The sequence below is a fragment of the Hordeum vulgare genome, chromosome 5H (genome assembly GCF_904849725.1).
Source record: "Hordeum vulgare subsp. vulgare chromosome 5H, MorexV3_pseudomolecules_assembly, whole genome shotgun sequence".
NCBI classification, from domain to species: domain Eukaryota; kingdom Viridiplantae; phylum Streptophyta; class Magnoliopsida; order Poales; family Poaceae; genus Hordeum; species Hordeum vulgare.
Window position 1 is genome coordinate 536,572,116 of NC_058522.1, and position 22,235 is coordinate 536,594,350.

Consider the following 22,235-nt stretch of genomic DNA (forward strand, 5'->3'; position numbering starts at 1 on the left):
GAGCTCTCTACTCCTTAGGTGGTGAAAAAACTTGATCAAGCCAAGAGAAACCAAAACACGAAAACAAGAAGGACACACCGAAGAGAGAGAAACAACACAGAGACTCCAGGGGAGAGGGCGGTGGCCTAGGCCACCAATGTTTGAGACAAATTGTATGACACCGCGAAGAATTATCCTTGGGTTCATGACCATATCTCGTCTTTGAAGCACAAGTGCCATTTGATGATGGCCAAAGTGAAAGACTTGATCGATTTATGCATAATGGGGGGAGGGAAAGTTCATTGAGAGAACAACACTCCCCCTATGTCCATGCCTACATCTAAGGCAAGATGTAATGTAGAGTGAGGTGCAAAGTGCCTAGTTTCAATCCACATTACTTGAATCAATGATATTTAGCTCATGCCTTAACTCCCGGAACCTTGCTTCATCTAGGGGCTTAGTGAAAATATCTGCAAGTTTCTCTTCAGTGTTGATGAAGTGAATCTCAATATCACCTAGCTTGATATGTTCACGAATGAAGTGATGACGAATATCAATGTGCTTGGTCTTGCTGTGTTGAACTGGATTGAGAGAAATCTTGATAGTACTTTGATTGTCACATAGGAGAGGTACTTTGTCACAGGTGACACCGTAGTCCTTTAAAGTTTGCCTCATCCATAGTAACTGGGCACAACAACTTGCAGCTGCTACATACTCAGCTTCGGTGGAGGATAGTGATACACAGTTCTGCTTCTTGGAAGACCAACTTACCAGTGAACGACCAAGGAATTGGCATCCTCCAGAGGTTGACTTCCTCTCCACACAGTCACCTGCCCAATCTGAGTCAGAATAGCCTACTAGTTTAAAGTTTGCTCCTTTGGGATACCATAGACCAAAGTTTGGGGTATGAGCCAAATATCGAAAGATTCGTTTGGCAGCCATGTAATGACTCTCCTTTGGTGCGGATTGAAACCGTGCACAAATCCCTACACTCAACATGATATCAGGTCTAGATGCACAAAGATAAAGGAGGGATCCAATCATGGAGCGATATACCTTTTGATCCACTGCTTTACCATTGGGATCACTCTCAAGCTTACATCGTGTTGGCATGGGAAACTTGACCGCCTTGACATCCTCTAGCTCAAACCTTTTGAGCATGTCTTGAGTGTACTTGGCTTGTTTAATGAAAGTCCTTTCTAAGCCTTGTTTGATCTCGAACCCGAGGAAGAACTTCAACTCACCCATCATCGACATCTCAAATTTCTCGGTCATGAGTGCAGCAAATTCTTCATTGAAAGATTCGTTAGGAGAACCAAAAATGATGTCATCAACATATAGTTGGCATATGAACAAATCCCCTTTGACCCTCTTAGTAAAAAGAATGGGATCAATCTTCCCAATTTCAAACCCACGATCTTGTAATAACTCAGTAAGATACTCATACCACGCACGTGGGGCTTGTTTAAGGCCATAGAGTGCCTTATTAAGTTTGTACACATGATTGGGGAGCTTGGGATGTTCGAATCCCGGGGGTTGTTTGACATATACCAACTCATTTAAAGGACCATTAAGAAAGGCACTTTTCACATTCATTTGTTGTAATTTGAAATTATGATGAGAAGCAAATGCAAGCATCATGCGAATAGATCCTAAACGAGCAACAGGGGCAAAGGTTTCACCGTAGTCGATACCCTCGACTTGGGAGTAGCCTTGAGCCACCAATCTTGCCTTGTTTCGAATCACAATCCCATTGGCATCTTGCTTGTTTTTGAAGATCCATTTGGTCCCGATGACATTATGTTCCTCCTTTGGCCTTGGCACTAAATCCCAGACTTGATTGCGCTCGAAATTGTTGAGTTCTTCATGCATGGCCATAAGCCAATCCTCATCATCGAGCGCTTCCTGTACCTGTTGAGGTTCACAATACGAAACAAACGCGTGATGCTCACAATAATTCCAAATTTGTTGATGAGTGGATACTCCCTTTTTCAAACTACCAAGTACATTCTTCATGAGATGTGACTTGACTCTCAGCTTGTTCGCAATCTTGGCTGCGCGACGCTCCAAGAGTTCTTCATTGGATAACTGGGGAACATCAACTTGATTGCTTTGTGTGCCCTTGCGCTTTGATCTTCCCTTGGCACCAGTACCCCGTTTAGGCGCCGCAGATGGGAATTGAGAGACAGCATCCTGATCAACTTGATCTTTGTCTTGAGCAGGTTCACTGGTTTGTCCTTGTTCTTGTGGTTGCTCTTGATCTTGATCTTGTGCTTCTATTTGGTCTGGATCATGTGGTTGCACTTGATCTTGATCTTGAGCCGGTTCGGAGCCTTGGGTGAGTGCATGTACTTCATGGGGCACATCACCATCTTTAGGCACTTGGTCTTGATCTTGAGTTTGTTCAACTTGTTGAGGGTCTTCTCTTTGTTCATCGGAAGTGTGTGGGACTTGTGAGGATGATGGCTCCACTTGAGTAGAGCATTGTCATTCTCCTTCGGCCACAAGGGGTTCCTCAATGGGGAGTATTTGACCAATCCCCATTCTTCTTATGGCTTGGGGAGGAATTTCATCACCTACATCACATAGACCACTTTGCTCCACTTGGGAGCCATTATTTTCATCAAACTCCACGTTACACGTTTCCTCAATGAGTCCGGTGGACTTGCTGAGGACACGGTAAGCATGAGAGTTTGTAGCATAACCAACAAAGATGCCCTCATGTGCTCTAGAATCAAATTTAGCTAAACGTGCACCTTTCTTGAGAATGAAACACTTACACCCGAATACCCGGAAGTACTTGATATTGGGTTTGTTTCCAGTGAGAATCTCATACGGGGTCTTGTTCAAGTCTTTGCGGATATAGAGTCGATTTGACGCATGACATGCTGTGTTGATGGCTTCGGCCCAAAAGTTATATGGAGATTTGTATTCCGCCATCATAGTTCTTGCAGCGTCTATAAGTGTCCGGTTCTTCCTTTCCGCCACACCATTTTGTTGAGGGGTATATGGTGCCAAATATTGATGTTTTATTCCCTCATCACCTAGAAACTCATCCAAGGTGTAGTTCTTGAACTCGGTGCCGTTGTCACTTCTGATCATCAAAATATTTGCTTCATGTTGACGTTGAGCTTCATTAGCAAAGTTGATAACAGTCTGTTGAGTCTCACTCTTCCTCTTGAAGAAATATACCCAAGTGTATCTTGAGTAGTCATCAACAATCACCAAGCAGTACTTTCTTCCCCCAAGGCTATCAAATGATGGAGGGCCGAAGAGATCCATATGAAGGAGCTCCAACGGTCTCTTAGTGTAAATGAGAGTCGTTGGACGATGAGCAGTCTCATGGATTTTTCCTTCAATACAGGCACTGCAAGCACGATCTTTGGCAAAACTCACATTTGTTAGTCCACGAATATGGTACCCTTTAAGGAGACTTTGCAAAGATCTCATATTGACATGGACTAGTCGGCGATGCCAAAGCCAGCCCACATCAACTTTAGCCATTAGACATGTCGCAGTATTAGTGGGTCGCTTTGAAAAGTTCACCCCATAGAGACCATTTTCGACATGTCCAACATAGGCTACTTTAAGAGTCTTTCTCCACAAAAGGACCACACTATCAAGATTAAAGAATGTGGAGAAGCCCATGATTGCAAGTTGACAAACTGAAAGTAAATTATAAGCAAGGGACTCAACAAGCATGACCTTCTCAATAGATAACTCTTGAGAGATGACCACCTTACCAAATCCCAATACCTTTGACAATGATCCATCGTCGAATTGGACATGGGTGGGCATAGATGGGGAAGGATGCACATCCACCACTAAGTCCTTGCTTCTGGTCATATGATTTGATGCTCCACTATCGAGCAACCATGACACCCCTCCGGAAGCAAACTCCTCAATAGATCAAGGCTTGGTTTTAGGTACCCATTTTTGAATGGGTCCTTTAACGTTAGAGACAAGGGTCTTAGGAACCCAAATAGCACATTCTATGTACTCATAGTAAGAACCAATAAATCTAGCATAAACATGCCCATCACCAGCACGACATAAAACATAGGAAGGATTTAGTTTGCCGGCTGTGTTGGTAGGAATGGTTTTGCCCTTCTTGATGCTCCCATTTTCCACCTTGTTCCTGTTCACCTCCTGAGTCCCTTCACCCTCTTTGACAAAGATGTCCATGAGGGTGGGGGATCTGTTGTTCCTGTTCTTTCTTTTTCTCTTAGACTTAGATGTAAGTCCAAGCCCCTCCTTTCCTACCACACCCTTTTGATTGCTCAACAGGTCGTTCAAGCTCTTTTTGCCTTGGATGCATGACACAAGGCCCTTCTCAAGTTTAGCCTTTAACTTGGCATTTTCCTCCACAAGATGTACATGCTCACAACAAGGGTTAGTTGTACAAGCATTATCAATTAAAACAAAAGGAGGACAAGTAGAGATTTCCTTGGTAAGCTTTGCTTGAAGTTGATCATGAGACTCTTTTAGGGAGAAATGACTACCTTTCAAGGCCTTGTGAGCCTTGTCAAGTGTGTCAAACTCCATTTTGAGTCTGTCATGGTCAACCCCAAGAGCATCCTTTTCAGACTTAAGCATACGAGTAAGAACAGTAGCATGATCTAGTTTCTTTTGCAATTTAGCACAGTCATCGTTGTATGACTCCTCAGGAGCCAAATGAAGAGTGCGCTCTGTTTCTAGAGCAATAGAAAGTTCAGCAATCTCATCGGCATAGTCACGACTATGACCTTGCATCTCGGAGATGGTCTCCTCATGAGACTCGATGAGGTCATTAGCCTCACCCAATTGTTCCAAAAGGGCAACAAAGTGCCTCTTGGTTCCTCCTTTGATAGTACGCAGAAATTTGTCAAGATCATGCTCATTAAGTTCCACAACATCACTATCATCAACACAGTTCAACAATGAGGGAGCACTAGTGATGTTGGTCTTAATGTTGGGTGTTACCTGAGTGATACCTTTAGCCATGAGGCACTTGGCGATGTGATTATCGTTGGGGGCGTTGAAGAGGGACACCTTCTTGGAAGAAGGAGTGGCAATGGAGACAGTCGCAGTTGCCACCATATCATCATCATCATCATCATCGGAGGGGTACTCTTCAAGTGCCACCATACCCTTTGGATGGGGTTTCTTGACAAAGTTGTTCTTTCTTGGGAATGACTTTGTTTTGTCCTTGCGAATGAGCTTGCCTCCGTTGTCTTCCCTCTTCTCATAAGGACATTCCGCCACGAAATGGCTCACATTACCACAGTTATAGCATGTCCTCACTCGTTGCTTGGGTTTGAACCCACTTGAGTTGTTCTTGGTGAAGTTGGGTCTTGAGTTCCTCTTGTTGCCCCAGAATTGCCTTGACGCAAGAGCCATGTGCTCGTGATAAGCATACTTAGTGTCTTCAGGGCAGCTCTCCTCTTCTTCATCCTCCTCTTCTTCTTCAAAAGCAGCCTTTGCCTTCAAAGCAAGGTTAGGTGAAGCTATCTTTGACCGAACTCGAGCAAGTGCATTGTCAGCGGTCTCGTTCATGATTGACATTGCAATGAATTCATCCAACACCTCACTGGAAGACAACGAGTGGAAATCTGGTCGTTGGCGAATGACTGATGACATGGCTTTGTTGAAAGGCATGATGGCCTTAAGAAACTTGCGCTTGACCCATGTGTCATACACATCCTTGCTCCCATGATCCTTGAGAGCAACAGCAATAGCAGTCACCCTCCGATAGAGATCACGAGGGTCCTCATCTTCCTTCATTACAAACTCATCAGCCTGATCAAGTATCACTTCATAGTTTGACCGTTGAATGCTAGAGCTTCACTTGTATAGCACCATAATGTGCTCCCAACAGTCCTTGGCCAGAGAGAAGGGGCGCAAGTGAGGAAGATCTTCAGGCGGTACTGCGGACTGTAAGATGAACAATGCGGAGTGATTATATTGATTGTCCGCTTCTTCTCTTGGAGTGAGGTTGCTTGGATCATGAGGATAGAAGCCTTGCTCGATAATTCTCCATAAGTTTGTTGAGCTGTGATTCAAATGAGACTTAATAGAAAACACCCAGTTAGCAAAATCACCCTTAACAAGCTTAGGAGGAGGACCAACAGGATTAAGACGCGGTGTGGGAACGGGTCCTCCATAGACCATGGGAGGTGGAACTGAGGCATAGGTTCCAGTCCCATCCTTTTCGTGAGATGAGGAAGGTCGCATACCTTTAGCTGCTTCCTTAGAGGAATTGGCCTCCAAATCGGTGATGGTGGGTTTAACCACTAACGCCGGTTCGGGTGGACTTTTAAATCCCTCAATTAACTCTTTAATCATGGTCTTGACTTCGTTCGTCAAGGACGTCTTGAGAGCGGCCATCGCCGTATTCAAGTCGTCCCTTGTGACCGAAGTCAAGTCCATGGCCTCGGGTTGCCCATGGGGAATTCCCTCTTCGCCTTCCATACTCTTCGGGTGGTGAAACCCTTAATAAAGAGACGAGGCTCTGATACCAATTGAAAGGATCGATATGGTTGACTAGAGGGGGGGTGAATAGGCAACTACCAATTTTTAGCTTTTCTAAATGAATATGGAGTAGCAATCATAAAGGTTCATTAACATGGCACTAGGAGGACAACCTATATGAGGCTACTTAGTAACGAGTAACGAAGCACGTAGGAGATACTCTACAACACCAACATATATAAAGTAAAGATAAGAGATAACCACAAGTGGAACCGATGAAGACGAGGATGTGTTACCGAAGTTCCTTCCCTTTGACAGGAAGTACGTCTCCGTTGGAGCGGTGTGGAGGCACAATGCTCCCCAATAAGCCACTAGGGCCACCATATTCTCCTCACGCCCTTGCACAATGCAAGGTACCGTGATTCCACTATAGGTGCTCTTGAAGGCGGCGACCGAACCTTTACAAACAAGGTTGGGGCAATCTCCACACAAATCTTGGAGGCTTCCTACAAGACCACGGAGCTTCACCACAATGGAATGTGGCTCCGAGGTGACCTCAACCGTCTAGGGTGCTCAACCACCCAAGAGTAACAAGATCCGCAAGGGATTAGTAGGGGGAATCAAATATCCTTTGGTGGAAGTGTGGATCAAGGCCTTCTCAAGCAATCCCTAGAAAATCAACAAGATTGATTGGCTAGGGAGAGAGATCGGGCTAAAATGAGCTTGTGGAGAAACAATGGAGCTTAGAGAGGTCAAAGGTAAGCTCAAGGAAGAAGGAGATGCATTTATATAGTGGGTGGGGCTGATCCAACCGTTACCCACCTGCCACATAAATGCACGAGCGGTACCACCGCTCCAGGGAGCGGTACTACCGCTCAGCTCCTTACCAACCACGGTAGTACCGGGGGGTACTACCGCGCCACCCCCTCCGTAGGAAAGTATGCGAGAAAAGGTCCGTTGGTGCGGTAGTAAAATAATACTACCGCACTGAGGGCGGTAGTACCGCCCTTGGAGCGGTAGTAAAAAACTACTACTGTTCTTCGGGCGGTAGTACCGCTCCTGGAGCAGTAGTAAAAGTTTACTATCGCACCTGGGACGGTAGTACCGCTCCTGGAGCGGTAGTAAAAATTTACTACCGCTCTGGGAGCGGTACTATCGCTTACCCCTTTTCACATAGGCAGGAAAAATACAATGGTGCTCCATTGAGGCTAAAATATGGGTGGGTGCATGAGGTGTGTGCGTGAAGATTCCACCCAAACCTTTCCGACGCGAACCCCCTCTTGGTACGAAAGCTTTCCTATGACTCAAACTAGGAAGATAAATGTAGAACAAAATCCGTCTTCGAGATCCTCCGAGGGGCGTCGAGTCATCTTGTGCCTAAAGGAGAATATTCTGAAATGCTCAGGACACAAGATTAGTCCGCACAACAATTGTCATCAATCACTAAAACCACTTAGGAGAAATATGCCCTAACAGGTGCCCCCTCTCCTTGGCCCATGAGGCCCCCCAACAATTATCGGGGCCTCCCGAAACTCCTTTCGGTATTCCCTCACTTCCTCGGTGTGCCCCGGAACACTTCCAGACTCCGATGACCTTCATCCTATATATCAATCTTCACCTCCGGACCATTCTGGAGTTACTCGCCACGTTCGAGATCTCATCCGGGACTCCTAACAACCTTCGGTAACCAACACAATGACTCAATTATGCATATATCGTCACTGAACCTTAAGTGTGTAGACCCCGCGGGTTTGAGAACTATGCGGATATGATCGAGACACTCTACGATCAATAACTAATAGCGGGACCTGGATGCCCATATTGGTTTCTACATATTCTACAAAGATCTATATCGGTCGAACCTCGATGTCAAGGATTCAATCAATCCCGTATACAATTCCCTTTGTCCATCTCTATGTTACTTGCCCGAGATTCAATCGTCGGTATCTCCATACCTAGTTCAATCTCGTTATCAGCAAGTCTCTTTACTCATTACATAATACAAGATCACGTGGCTAACTCTTTAGTCACATTGCTTGCAAACTCATTATGATGATGTATTACCGAGTGTGCCCTGAGATACCTCTGTGTCACACGGAATTACAAATCCCAGTCTTGATCCATGTCAACTGAACAGACACCCTTGGAGATACCTGTAGAGCACCTTCATAGTCACCCAATTATGTTGTGACGTTTGATACACACAAGGTACTCCTCTAGTGTTAGTGAGTTGCATGATCTCGTGGTCATATGAACAGATACTTGACATGCCAAAAACAATAGCAATAAACTCATACGATCATATGTTACGTTCATAGTTTGGGTCTTATCAATCACATCGTTCTCCTAATGATGTGATCCCGTTATCAAATGACAACTCATGTCTATGGTCAGGAAACCTTCACCATCTTTGATCAACGAGCTAGTCCTTTCGAGGCTCACTGGAAACAGTGTGTTGTCTATGTATCCACGCATGTATTTGATTTTCCAATCAATACAATTCTAGTATGAATAGTAAACGATTATCATGAACAAGTAAATATAATAATAATTACTTTATTATTGTCTCTAGGGCATATTTCCAACAACAGATGCATATAGACATATTTTAGAGTGTAGATTGACTCATTTTGCTTCATACGTAGTTCATATTGAAATCTCTAACCAAAACGGCGGCCCGTGGATTGCCTCAGATTGGACTACTCCTAACTCCTGTTGCGCCACGGAACCTGGGTCCATTCCTGACTCATGTTGCGTCACGGAACCTGGGTTAAAAGTTAACTAAAACAAAGTAAGTAGGAGTATATTTTTCAGAATTTTTTAAAGAATTTAACAAGAAAGCTGCAAATCTGAATTTGGCATCACGCTGACAATGTGAGCTTCCTTGCAAATTATAAGTTGGCTTCATTGTTGAACCACTGGACAGATGGCTTGGTAGTTTTAAGCTCGTCCAACGATCGTTCCTGGTTCCAAGTTTAGACGCCTGCTCAGTGACAATGGAGTATTTCTTTTTTCTTCCTTTTATTTTTTGGTGCAGCTTCAAGCGAACGGCAAGCTACCGTGAAACCCAGAGGTTCAAGACATCAGCAATTGGAAGTTGCAAGAGATAGATCCAAATCCAAATCACGTTGTACAGAAACTACAATTGAATTAACAAGTAGCCTTGATTCAAACACCTAGAACGACATACGTAGTACCAGGAAAAACACATGACCCTGCATTTGGTTGTCCCAGGTAAAGTAATTTAAAGCTCAACAGAAGACGCAGTAGATGTGGACAGACAAAAACCACCATTGTGCTTGCAGCTCATGCAAAAGGTTATTTACAGTTCATAAAATGACATCAAAATTTGGTATGTGTCTTTATTTCTACCAGCCAAAGGGTCATACAGGGCCAAAATACAATCATCAGAAGCTTGCAATAAGCTTACACTAGTCAGGGAGAGTATATTGGCGATTCCCAATTATATTACAGTTCTGAAGCTTTGGGAGAATGGAGGGTCCCTGAAATTTTATTGGAACTCGCAAGACACCGCCCTGTGAGCTACACCCTCATCAAACAACCGACACGTTGGCAGCCATGTCCGGATCAGTAAACACGTGCCTTTGGCGGGAAAGTCTCGACTTCGTCATCCAAGGTGTTCATGTGAACTGGCCTGTATTCTAGCCTAACCTTTTCGTCCTCCCAGTACCTATATTAAACATACTGTCAGATTCTTGATATATGAAATGGTGCATTCACTCCACACATGCAGCTAATAAAGAGAAGACACTAACCCTAGCGAGTGCTTCATCCACTTGTCGTCATCTCTTGTCTGTGATGAAAAAGAGGAAATATAATGTTACAAACAAGAAACATGGGGTGCACACTGCACACACAGGGGGAGCGAGTAATGAGAAGAGCAGAATACCTTGAAATCTTCGCGAGCATGAGCTCCTCTGCTCTCTTGGCGAGCCTCAGCTGAATGCATGGTTATGCATGCATTTATTAGCAGATTTTCTAATTCTATGGTCTCTATCAAGTCGGAATTCCTGCAGAAACCAATGACAATCATGCCCAATTATTAGTATAAACATAAAAAATAAGCTGAAGATAACACCATTTAATGAGAAAGAGGCTTACCATATGAGACTTCTGTCACTGAGCTTGACATCGTGGAAACTTTTCTGTGCTTCGCTAATCAGCTTGCAACCTGATAAGTTCAAAGACCAGTGAAAAGTCATAATTATACAACCTTACACATACTTTGATACTGGGATTTACTGTATTAATCTAACATGATCGCTTCCTACTGCCAGATGGCCTCAAGATAATTTACAGTGAAGAACAATACAACTGATGTATGCATACCTTCTGTTAGAGTTTCCTGTGTACGGAAAACTGCAGCATTATTTTGCATAATACGTTGCATGTTGAGGCGGATATTCGAAGTAGGCAGTGATCCATTTGCGTTTCTCAGCTTATCCAACCAAGCGATGGTCTTCTCGCCCGCATCTTTTTCAAGAGGTTTTTGTGTCTCTCCTATAATAGATATGGTGCACCATGGAACGAGAATAAGCTAAGAAGAGTAGAACTAACAAAATACTGTACTACTTAGTCAACAAGACATGAAGCTTGCCTGGCTTGGAAATCTCAGCAACCCTATTTGCACAAGCCCTCCCAAATACAACAATGTCAAGAAGTGAATTTGCACCAAGACGGTTTGCACCATGAACAGATGCACAAGCTGCTTCCCCAGCAGCCATCAGACCAGGAATAATTGTGTCTGGGTTATCACCCTTGATATCCACCACCTAATGTGCAGACCAGCAGGATATTGGTTAGAACATAGGCATATAAATGTACGGGAGTTCCATAATAACAGCCATACTACATACTCAAAGCATACCTGCCCATGATAATTTGTCGGGATACCGCCCATATTATAGTGCACAGTCGGCAAAACAGGAATAGGCTCTTTGGTGACATCAACGCCAGCAAAAATAGCAGCAGTTTCAGATATACCAGGAAGCCTTTCCTTCAGAACTTCTGGAGGAAGATGGTTAAGGTGCAGGTAGAGATGATCCTTCAACGGTCCTGACGATAAAGGATAGAAACAGCAAGTGATATGAGAACCAAAAACACCAAATTACTATCCTAAAAAAACCACCAGATTACCACACAAAGCATAACTGCATAAAACAAGAGAATGGACACATACCTACACCACGCCCTTCTCTAATTTCCATAGTCATAGATCTTGAAACAACATCACGAGATGCAAGATCTTTTGCGGTTGGGGCATATCGTTCCATGAACCTCTCACCTTCACTGTTCCTAAGAATACCACCTTCACCACGGGAACCTGAAAAACAAATGATGGCGTAGTAATGTAAGAAATATTGGTTGCTTGCCTGTTTCATTAACGACTGGAGAAATGTGACATGCAAAAGCTAGAGTTAATGAACATATGATTATTGTAGGATAAGAAAAGTTGCAGTTATGTAAAACCTTCAGTTATAAGGCATCCAGCACCATAAATGCCTGTAGGATGGAACTGCACAAACTCAAGATCCTGCAAACCAAACAGATAGATATAATTATATAATATTGAGAAGTAGCCAAATCAGTTAGAGTTAGTCCAGAAGACTAACCTGAAGGGGTAACCCAGCGCGTGCAACCATAGCATTGCCATCACCAGTACACGTGTGAGCTGAAGTAGCAGAGAAGTAAGCTCTGCCATAACCCTGTTGAGGCATTAAACAAGACAGAGTTAAGACAAGCAGCAAAACTGAAAACACACAGTAGTTAAGACACAGATTCTTACTCCTGTTGCCAAAATGGTATTTGTTGAACGGAAACGATGAAGGGTACCATCCTCCATGTTTAGTGCAATTACCCCCTGGCAGGTGCCTGGAAAATAAGTATGCATTAATCAGCAGATTCATAAACATGCGGTGCAGAGAGCAAGCACTATTTATAGACAAAATTATATCCATTGAAAGGGCTCATTAGCCAGCGGGTTTTAACTATCATGTAACAGATCTTGTCAACATTAAAAGAAGATCGGGTACAAACAAGACAAAATCTTAGCAGCACTGGAGAGACAATGCATTAATGACTAAACGCCCTGTAGAAAATATCCAGCAACTGAACAAGCACGGCAGTTAAATAACAAGGAAAAATAAGATCCAACAAATATCCGCATCAAGTCTAATAGAAAGCAAAGAAAGTCTAAAGGCAACAATCAAAAGACTATTTTCCTTCAAGTATATCTACATCAAATTACTACCCATGAAAGTAGGCAAATCTAGTAGAGGGCCACATATCCTGGGTCTTGAATGGTATCAGAACACGACAAACAAACATGTACCTTCTTTGTCCATGATAAGGTCCAGCGCAAAATATTCAACAAAAAACTGAGTATTGTGCTTCATCGCTTGACCATAAAGTGTGTGTAGCATAGCATGCCCTGTTCTGTCAGCAGCGCATGCACATCGATAGGCCTGACCACCTGAAGGTTAATTAGACACGGAAAAAGAACGATAAGAAAACATGTGACAGCTGCCTGTTTGCAACCTCAGATTGATGATGGAAGGGAAATTACCTTTTCCAAAATCTAAGCTTTGGCCTCCAAAAGCGCGTTGATAAATTTTACCATCTTCAGTTCTGGAAAATGGTAATCCATAGTTCTCAAGCTCTATAACAGCTTTTGGTGCTTCTCTACACATATACTGGATAGCATCTTGGTCACCTGGAGATGAATAAGAATATCACGTCAGAGCTTCAAAGTCAAATGGGTCAAAGAAAAAAAGATGTTACGCTGTTGAAACATTGCCATGCATTTCTTAAACTGTTTCTCCATGTAAACTTACCGAGCCAATCACTTCCTTTGACTGTATCATACATATGCCACCTCCAGTCATCTTCACTCATGTTTCCAAGAGCAGCGTTTATACCTCCCTGCACTCATAGGTGTTAATAGCAAAGAAAAAAACACGGCAGCATTATCCAGAAGGCAACAGTACACAACTGCAAGTCATCATCTAGAGACATACAGCAAAGCCCAGACTACTATAAATTTGCCCACATGCTTCAGTGAGTTCATATATCAATCCCTTGGTAGTGAGAATGATAGAAAAATCAGAAGTATAGACTATATAGATAACTCTAATTAGCAATATAATGAAAAATGGAATAGAAAACATCAACTTGAAAGAAAATATAAGAATGCACAAAGTCTTACAGATGATGATCCAATTAACAAACTTCATGTGGCATCAGTCTTAAGTTACAGAAGGATAATAATCATGCAAATCCCAGTTGTCCCAAGTCCAACGTCCCAACTTCTGAATTCTACTTTAGTGATCTAAACGCTCTTATATTTCTTTACGGAGGGAGTAGAAGTAATAAAATGTGAACGGATTCATGACTTCATTCTTACAGGAAAGGTCGGTAAGAAAAAACATGGCATTCCCAAATTGAATATATTCCAAAACAGAGAAACAACCTCCAAGTGGTACAAATACAATTGTGCACAATTCAAGTCTTCAACCAGGTTCAGATTTTAATTGGTCAAACTTGAGCCATATGATCGTATCAAAGTTTAACTACTAGGCATGCAGGCGCTGTTTCCAATAGATTCCAATTTTGTAACACACTTGCTCGTGTGAGAAATTCTGAATGTAAACGCTGATGTCTCAATTAGGCATATACACTGATGCAACTTGAGTTCAAGGTCGAGCTACCTTCTCTTCTAAGAATGCTGCTAAAACTACACCACCTACAAGTTTGTGCAATGCAAATACAGTATTTCATAGTACGAATGAAATTTCTAGTGGGACAGTGGATACTTCATAATCCATCACAATTAACATGTGAACTGGTCTTGGAAGTACAATGACGTTTCCAAGAAAATAAAGACCCACAAATAAAAGATAGGTGTTCCTCTAGATTTATTTCTCCTGTCGTGTCTACCATCTAACTCGATGCTAATAAACACTGAAGGTACCCTAAAAAAGCATGGAATGCACAAAACCATAACACTCAGAACACAGTAACGTATACCCCAAAAATGACCAGCCAATAAGTCAATGAACAACACGCAATTGCTATTTTCTATTTTGCAAATTTATCCGCATGAATAAATCTAGTGGCAGCATCAGCATATCTAACTGAAGCTCCATGGAAACCAAGTAGGCAACCTGATAAACAAAATCTTCTTCTAGTTGGCGGCTTGCATCACACACGGAATACAGCAGCAGCAGTCTGATAAAATTAAAAGCCCACAGGTAATAGAAAAGCAGGCTGTCAATTACCTGTGCTGCCACAGTATGCGACCTTGTGGGGAAGAGCTTGGTGATGCAGGCAGTGTTGAACCCATGCTCCGAGAGCCCAATCGCGGCTCTGAGCCCCGCGCCTCCAGCTCCAACCACGACCGCATCGTAGGTGTGATCCACCACCGTGTAGGACTGCAATCACAAGCGCCATACGCTCCAATCAGAACAATTCCATCGCAACCTCGTCACAAAAAATGGCTAAATCGACAGGAGCGAAAAAATAATTCAAGCAGCGTCTGATCTGGGGGGCGTGTGCTGCGATTCGACCCACGGGCGGGCATCACGCTAAATCCTGCTCCGGTCGTCGAACCCAACGGTACCGTCACCGAAACTGTCCCCGGATACTTTGCACCCATTTTTTATATGAAGATAAATCCACACGTTCAGACGCGACGAGGGCATCACCGTCACCCACGACCGCATCGCGACCTCGGATCAAGGCATTACGTCGCCAGAAAAGCGAAGAAGAAAAAAAAACAGTCGAGGCCCTCGATGCGACGAATCGGGGCGGCGGGAGGAGGCGAGGGGGGGTACCGAGGTGGTGGAGAAGCGCCTGGATGCGGCGGCGGCGGCGGCCTTGGCCTCCCGGAGGCCCCGCGACACGCAGCTGCGCCACATCTCGCAGATCGGGGCGGCCCCTGGCGCGCGCGCGCGTGTAGGGCTCGGCTCGGGCGCTCGGGTGGGGTGGGGTGGAGAGGAGCACGGGAGGAAGGAAGGAAGGAAAGCGGCTCCGGTGGGGCGGCGGGGCGTGGGGTGGTGGTGGAGGTGAGGGTGGCCACTTGGCCCTTTCCTTCCGTGCGTTTTTAGGGGTAGGCGGGCGGGTCAGGGGATGGACGGGTTTGCCCTCGCGGTTACCCCGCTTTTAACCGTCGTGCCACTGCCCGTGCTGGGTTTTTTTCCTTTCTTCCCCCAGCTGTCATGACTTTTCCTTCTTCATTCATTCGTTCATTCATTCATACTGTGGTTGATTCACGCGTTATGAAACTAAGCCGCGTAATTGGGATTGGATCCTCGGCATGCCACGCTAAGCTGCGGCAAGCCACGCTTTAGCGCTGCTAGAAAAGTTTGGCATAAATTCTTCTCTGTTTATTCCTTGTTCATCCTTCTTTCTTTCTTTACGGGGATATTCCTATCTCATCTAGTGTGCTTTATGGAACGAAAACCATTAGATATGGGTGTCACATTGGCATGTGGTAGTAGCTAGGATATGCTCTCTTCAAAGACCTGACGTGTCAAGACGATAAACTCTTAGAGCATCTCTAGTGGAACGTGTAAATTTGGACGTGTATATCTTCATATACACGTCCATATACATCTTGCTAAATTTTACACCTCCCAGTTTTTCAATGAAACGTGTATACAGGACGTGAAAATCAGGACGTGTATATTCCAACGGCTATATTTTCAAACGGTTATATTTTCAACGGTCATATTTCTGGTCTATATAAACCGCCTCAATCACCTCTCTTCCAACATTTCTAGTTGTGCCTCATCTTGTCCTCATCACTAGACCAATTTTTTTCTTTGTTGGATTTTCCTGTCTCTGTTATTGCAGAACGATGCTGAGTTGATGGAGTTGGCTGCTCTCCGATTGGACTATTTAGTTGTGTTTGTGTGTTACCAAAATCAATGATGTCCAAAAAGACTTGGTCATCATCCATCTGCAAGCAATCCATCCATACGCAGATATTTTAGACCATGATTTGAATCAAATTGTATGGTGTTCAGGCCATCCTATTTAGCAACCCAAGATTCAACCAATTACAAGTGATTTAATAGCCATCGTTGAGAGTTATGACCGATCCAAGGATATCTTATGTTGAAATAAAAGAGGCTTGGCCAGAGGAATACCAATAGAAATAGAAGTACTCAAGTATATTGAAATTTCATGGATGGGACCACCATATTGCAAAATCGAAATTTATCTTGAACGAATCCAGTATATGCACAAACAATACAGAAGTGAGAACACGAATTGTTCTCCTTACCTACAATATTGTCAGTGATTGATTCCCTCCATAATTCACTCCTATTGCATTCTTGAAGCAGCAGCGCCCCGGCCAAAGCACCCAAACAGGTTCAGCAGCTGCAGCAGCGGGTTCAGCAGCAGCGCCCCAGCCGCCCCCGCCGCCGCGCGCCGCGCGCCCCAGCCCCCGCAGCCGCCGCCCCCACCGCCGCGCGCCCCAGCCCCCGCAGCCGCCGCCCCCACCGCCGCGCGCCCCAGACCTCTCTGGAATGGAAAATAGAAGGGAGGGAGAGAGCTTACCAGAGGGGAGTGGTCGTCAGCGAGCTTCGATGGCCTCTGGACGGAGGCGGGAGCAGCTCGTTTCCCTTTCCACGAGCGTGGCTGAGCCGTGTGTATTTGCACGAGAAGTAGCGTCGTGGATGGACGTGTAAAACTTCCACGTCCGTATACACGATCCACTGGGAAGTGTTTTTCAATTTTTATAGTGTATATTTACCATCCACCTCCATATACACCATCCACTAGAGATGCTCTTACAAACATTTAATATGCGTCTATGTAAATATGACTATTTTATCCATGGGTACAGATACCCCATAGACATCGTACTCGTATTCGCATGGGCATGATATGTGGACAATTTTATACTCATGGATAATACTCGTGTCCTATTCATTAAGTTGTGGGTAGGGCACGAGTATAACCTTATACATATGGATATATACTCATACCCTACCCATTTATACTGACATGTGGATCTTATCCATGGAACTTTAACATATGCTAAGGGCCAGTAGCGTCAAGGGTCGTGAGCTTGTGAACCTATGTTAAAATTGCCACCAATTGTTAATTTCAATTGTTATAATTGTCATGTACTCTTATCTATTTGTTATTGAGTTGAGGCATTTTTTTCTTCAAATGTGCCATCAATGAATATACATTCGTGAATAACTTGTGTATTGTTTGATCTACTGTATTGTTTGATCTACCCATTGGGTCAAATATGAGTACAGATAAAGTTGTATACCCGTGGGGTACAGGTATGCAGAATTGTGTATCCATCGACTACACACGTATGGGTGTAGTATTGTTGAACCCGCCCATACCCTTCCCATTGTCATCCTTGCGTCTACGTCTCTTTTCGTTGTGACATTTCTAACAAAGAGATTATCTACCTGTCATGACAAAAGAGGTATCAATATGTATCAATAATTCAAATGTTTTTTTGTTCATGAGAACTTGATAGTTTCTGATGTGATGCGACAATGTACATCTCTGTAACATCCCAAATTTCCTAAATTTGGAATGCTAATAGAATCATATGCATCCATATGTTTCTTGCATTTTGAGTTCAATTGGTTTCGGTTTGTGTGGATTAAAAAAACTTTATGCAACTCAATGATTCTTGACAGAAGATAACACAACTTCTTCAATGTACAAAAATCAAGAGTTGGAGGTTTATTTGAATCAAGTTGAAAGCCACTTGAATCAAGTTTGAAGGTTTGCCAACGTAAGGTTTCAGATTTCAATTTTTTTCAATTATTCAAATAAAAAAGGAGAAGAAAACATGACTTCATCAAATCACAAACAAAAAGATGGAAATGAAATTTGAAACCACACTTATTTTATTTGGGTTTATTTTGCATCTCATTTATTTGGTTTGTACACTCATGGACCACAAGTATAGGGGGTCAATCGTAGTCCTTTCGATGAGTAAGAGTGTCGAACCCAACGAGGAGCGAAAGGAATTGACAAGCGGTTTTCAGCAAGGTAATTTCTGCAGGCACTGAAATAGCGGTAACAAGTTGTTTGATAGCAAGATAATTGTAACAAGTGACAAGTAGCAATAGTAGCAATAGGTGCAGCAAGGTAGCCCAACCCTTTTGTGGCAAAGGACAAGCCAGATAAATTTCTTATAATAGACAAAGAGTTCTTGAGGGCACACGGGGATTTCATCTAGTCACTTTCGTCATGTTGGGTTAATTCGCGTTTGATATTTTGATAATTTGATATGTGGGTGGACCGGTGCTTGGGTGTTGTTCTTACTTGAACAAACCTCCCACTTATGATTAACCCTCCCGCAAGCATCTGCAACTATGAGAAAAGTATTAAGAATAAATTCTAACCATACCATTAAACATAGGGCTCCAAATCAGCCCCTTACGGAGTAGTGCATAGATTGGAGGTTTAAGTTTCTCTCATTCTCGCAACCCACCCTCTAATTACTACTCTACAATGCATTCCCTTAGACCCAAAGATGGTGAAGTGTTATGTAGTCTACGTTCACATATCACCACTAAGGGGATCACAACATTCATATCATCAAAATATTGAACGAATATCAACTTCACATGACTACTTGCAACATGATTTCTCCCGTGGCCTCAAGAACAAAAGTAACTACTCACAAGTTATAAACATGTTCATGACCAGAGAAGTATTAAATAGCATAATGGATCTGAACATATGATCTTCCACCAAATAAACCATAAAGCATCAACTACAAGATGTAATTGATACGTCTCCGTCGTATCTACTTTTCCGAACTCTTTTGCCCTTGTTTTGGACTCTAATTTGCATGATTTGAATGAAACTAACCCGGACTGACGCTGTTTTCAGCAGAATTGCCATGGTGTTATTTTTGTGCAGAAATAAAAGTTCTCAGAATGTCCTGAAAATTTACGGAGAATTTTTCTGGAATAAAAGAAAAATACCTGCGCAAAGATCCACCGGAGGAGGTGTGCCAGTGGGCCACAAGCCCACAGGCCGCGGCCACCCCCCTGGCCGCGCCGTGAGGGCTTGTGGGGCCCACGTGGCACCACCGCCCAAAAACTCAGCTCTATATCTTCCGTCTCGCCCGGAAAAAAACAGAGAGAAGGATTCATCGCGTTTTACGATACGGAGGCACCGCCACCTCCTGTTCTTCATCTGGAGAGCAGATCTGGAGTCCGTTTTGGGCTTCGGAGAGGAGAAATCGTCGCCATCGTCATCATCAACCTTCCTCCATCAACAATTCCATGATGCTCTTCATCATTCGTGAGTAATCTCATCGTAGGCTTGCTGGATGGTGATGAGTTGGATGAGATCTATCATGTAATCGAGTTAGTTTTGACGGGGATTGATCCCTAGTATCCACTATGTTCTGAGATTGATGTTGCTACTACTTTGCCATGCTTAATGCTTGTCACTAGGGCCCGAGTGCCATGATTTCAGATCTGAACCTATTATGTTGTCGCTAATATATGTGTGTTTTAGATCCTATCTTGCAAGTTGTAGTCACCTACTATGTGTTATGACCCGACAACCCCGGAGTGACAATAGCCGAAACCACTCCCGGAGATGGCCGTAGTATGAGGAGTTCATGTATTCACCAAGTGTTAATGCGTTGGTCTGGTTCTTTATTAAAAGGAGAACCTTAATATCCTGTGGTTTCCATTAGGACCCCGCTGCCACATGAGGGATGGACAATAGATGTCATGCAAGTTCTTTTCCCTAAGCACGCATGACTACATACGGAATACATGCCTACATTAGATTGACGAACGGGATCTAGTTACATATCTCTCCGTGTTATAGCTATTACATGATGAATCACATCAGTCATACTCATCCATCACCGATCCACTGCCTACGAGTCTTTTACTACTAGTCCTTGCTACGTTACTTTGTCCAGGCTTGTCCCTTACTACAAAAGGGATTGGGCCACTTTGCCGCTACTGTTGTCGCTACTTCTATTACTCTTTTGCTACTGTTGTTCCTTGCTACTTTGCTGTTACTTGTTGCAAGACTTTTCCGACACCGTTGCCGGGGAAGAATAGTTCTCCGTCCACGTGCAACCTACTGGCGCCATTGATACAACAGTTAGGAATAGTCTGCCGTCAACAGATCTTTTTGACACCGTTGCTATCATACTACTTTGCTACTGATACTTTGCTTGCAGACACTAATCTTTCAGGTGTGGTTGAATCTGACAAACTCAGCTGCTAATACTTGAGAATATTCTTTCGCTTACCCTTGTGGCGAATCAACAAATTTGGGTTGAATACTCTACCCTCGAAAATTGTTGCGATCCCCTACACTTGTGCGTTATCAGTAATCAACACTACTAGTCACACCCCAGGTACCAATCCGAGGTTTTGGTACAATATTGAGTACAAGAAATGAACTAGGGTTTTGAGAGGAGATGGTGTTGATGAAGATGTTGACGAAGATTGGCCTCCCTAAGATGAGAGGTGTAAGGGCATATTTCTACCCCGGTAGTTTTGGTGATTGATGACGATACTTTTGCGGATTAATCGTGTGCGATAAGCCTTTGAGGTATTTCCTCGGGGTGCACAAAGACAATTCTTGCCCATTGGTTTTTTGATGTGAAGACGGTTTTCTCTCTTACGCTTCGTTGTCGGTGGACTTGAGTCGTAGGAAAATCCATACTATTAAGAAGGGATCCTCTTTGGAAAAGTCTGGGTTGAATCATCACGTACACTTTTCCCTCACCCCTGTCCCGCTTCGATGGAGCTTTCTACCCTGCCTAACCCTGCCATGCATTTTCCAAGCGGTAGTACCACTCCCCGGAGTGGTACTACCTCCTATCACCGGTAGTACCACCCCACCGGCGGTAGTACCGCTCAGAGCGGTACTGCTTTGTGATACGTCTCCAACGTATCTATAATTTTTGATGGTTTGATGCTATTATCTTGTCAAACTTTGGATGTTTTGCATGACTTTTATATATTTTTTGGGACTAACTTATTAACTCAGTGCCAAGTGCCAGTTCGTGTTTTTTCCATGTTTTTGACCCCTTTTAGAGGAGATTTTGAAACGGAGTCCAAACGGAAGAAAATTCCCGAAAAGATTTTTTCTGGAACGGAAGAAGATCGGGAAGCTTGAGAGCCAAGGCAGGGGAGCCTCAGGGGCCCTGATGACCCACAAGGGATCAATCGTAGTCCTTTCGATAAGTAGGAGTGTCGAACCCAACAAGGAGTAGAAGGCTCTGATAAGCGGATTTCAGCAAGGTAATAACTGCAAGCACTGAAAGTAGCGGTAATAAGTGATGGTGTAGCGAGGTGAAACATAGCAAGCGAAAAGTAACAAGTAACAAGTAGTAGCAATGGTGCAGCAAGTGGCCCAATCCCTTTTGTAGCAAGGGACAAGCCTGAACAAAGTCTTATAGGAGGAAAAACGCTCCCGAGGACACACGGGAATTTCTGTCATGCTAGTTTCTTGGACAAGCAGCCCACTTATGATTAACATCTCTCGCAAGCATCCGCAACTACAAAAGAAGAATTAAGACAAAGTCTAACCATAGCATTAAACTAGTGGATCCAAATCAGCCCCTCACGAAGCAACGCATAGACTGGGGTTTAAGCTTCTGTCACTCCAGCAACCCTATCATCTACTTACTACTTCCCAATGTCTTCCTCTAGGCCCAAATATGGTGAAGTGTTATGTAGTCGACGTTCACATAACACCACTAGAGGAAAAGACAACATACAGCATATCAAAATACTGAACGAATATCAAAT

General features: G+C 43.7%; 1 protein-coding gene across 1 annotated transcript; it reads right to left on the bottom strand.

Annotated features, from left to right (window-relative positions):
* Nucleotides 1–9,766: 9,766 nt before the first annotated feature.
* Nucleotides 9,767–15,519, bottom strand: LOC123452477 (succinate dehydrogenase [ubiquinone] flavoprotein subunit, mitochondrial-like). Its single transcript, XM_045129130.1, has 16 exons — nt 15,282–15,519; nt 14,727–14,879; nt 13,284–13,371; nt 13,016–13,162; nt 12,782–12,922; nt 12,236–12,321; nt 12,063–12,155; nt 11,920–11,983; nt 11,630–11,773; nt 11,318–11,505; nt 11,048–11,222; nt 10,780–10,950; nt 10,552–10,621; nt 10,340–10,460; nt 10,206–10,243; nt 9,767–10,120 (listed from the first exon to the last, which is right to left on the bottom strand). The coding sequence occupies exons 1-16, from the start codon at nt 15,363–15,365 to the stop codon at nt 10,018–10,020; spliced, it is 1,866 nt and encodes a 621-aa protein (XP_044985065.1). The 5' UTR covers nt 15,366–15,519; the 3' UTR covers nt 9,767–10,017.
* Between the last annotated feature and the right edge of the window lie 6,716 nt (nt 15,520–22,235).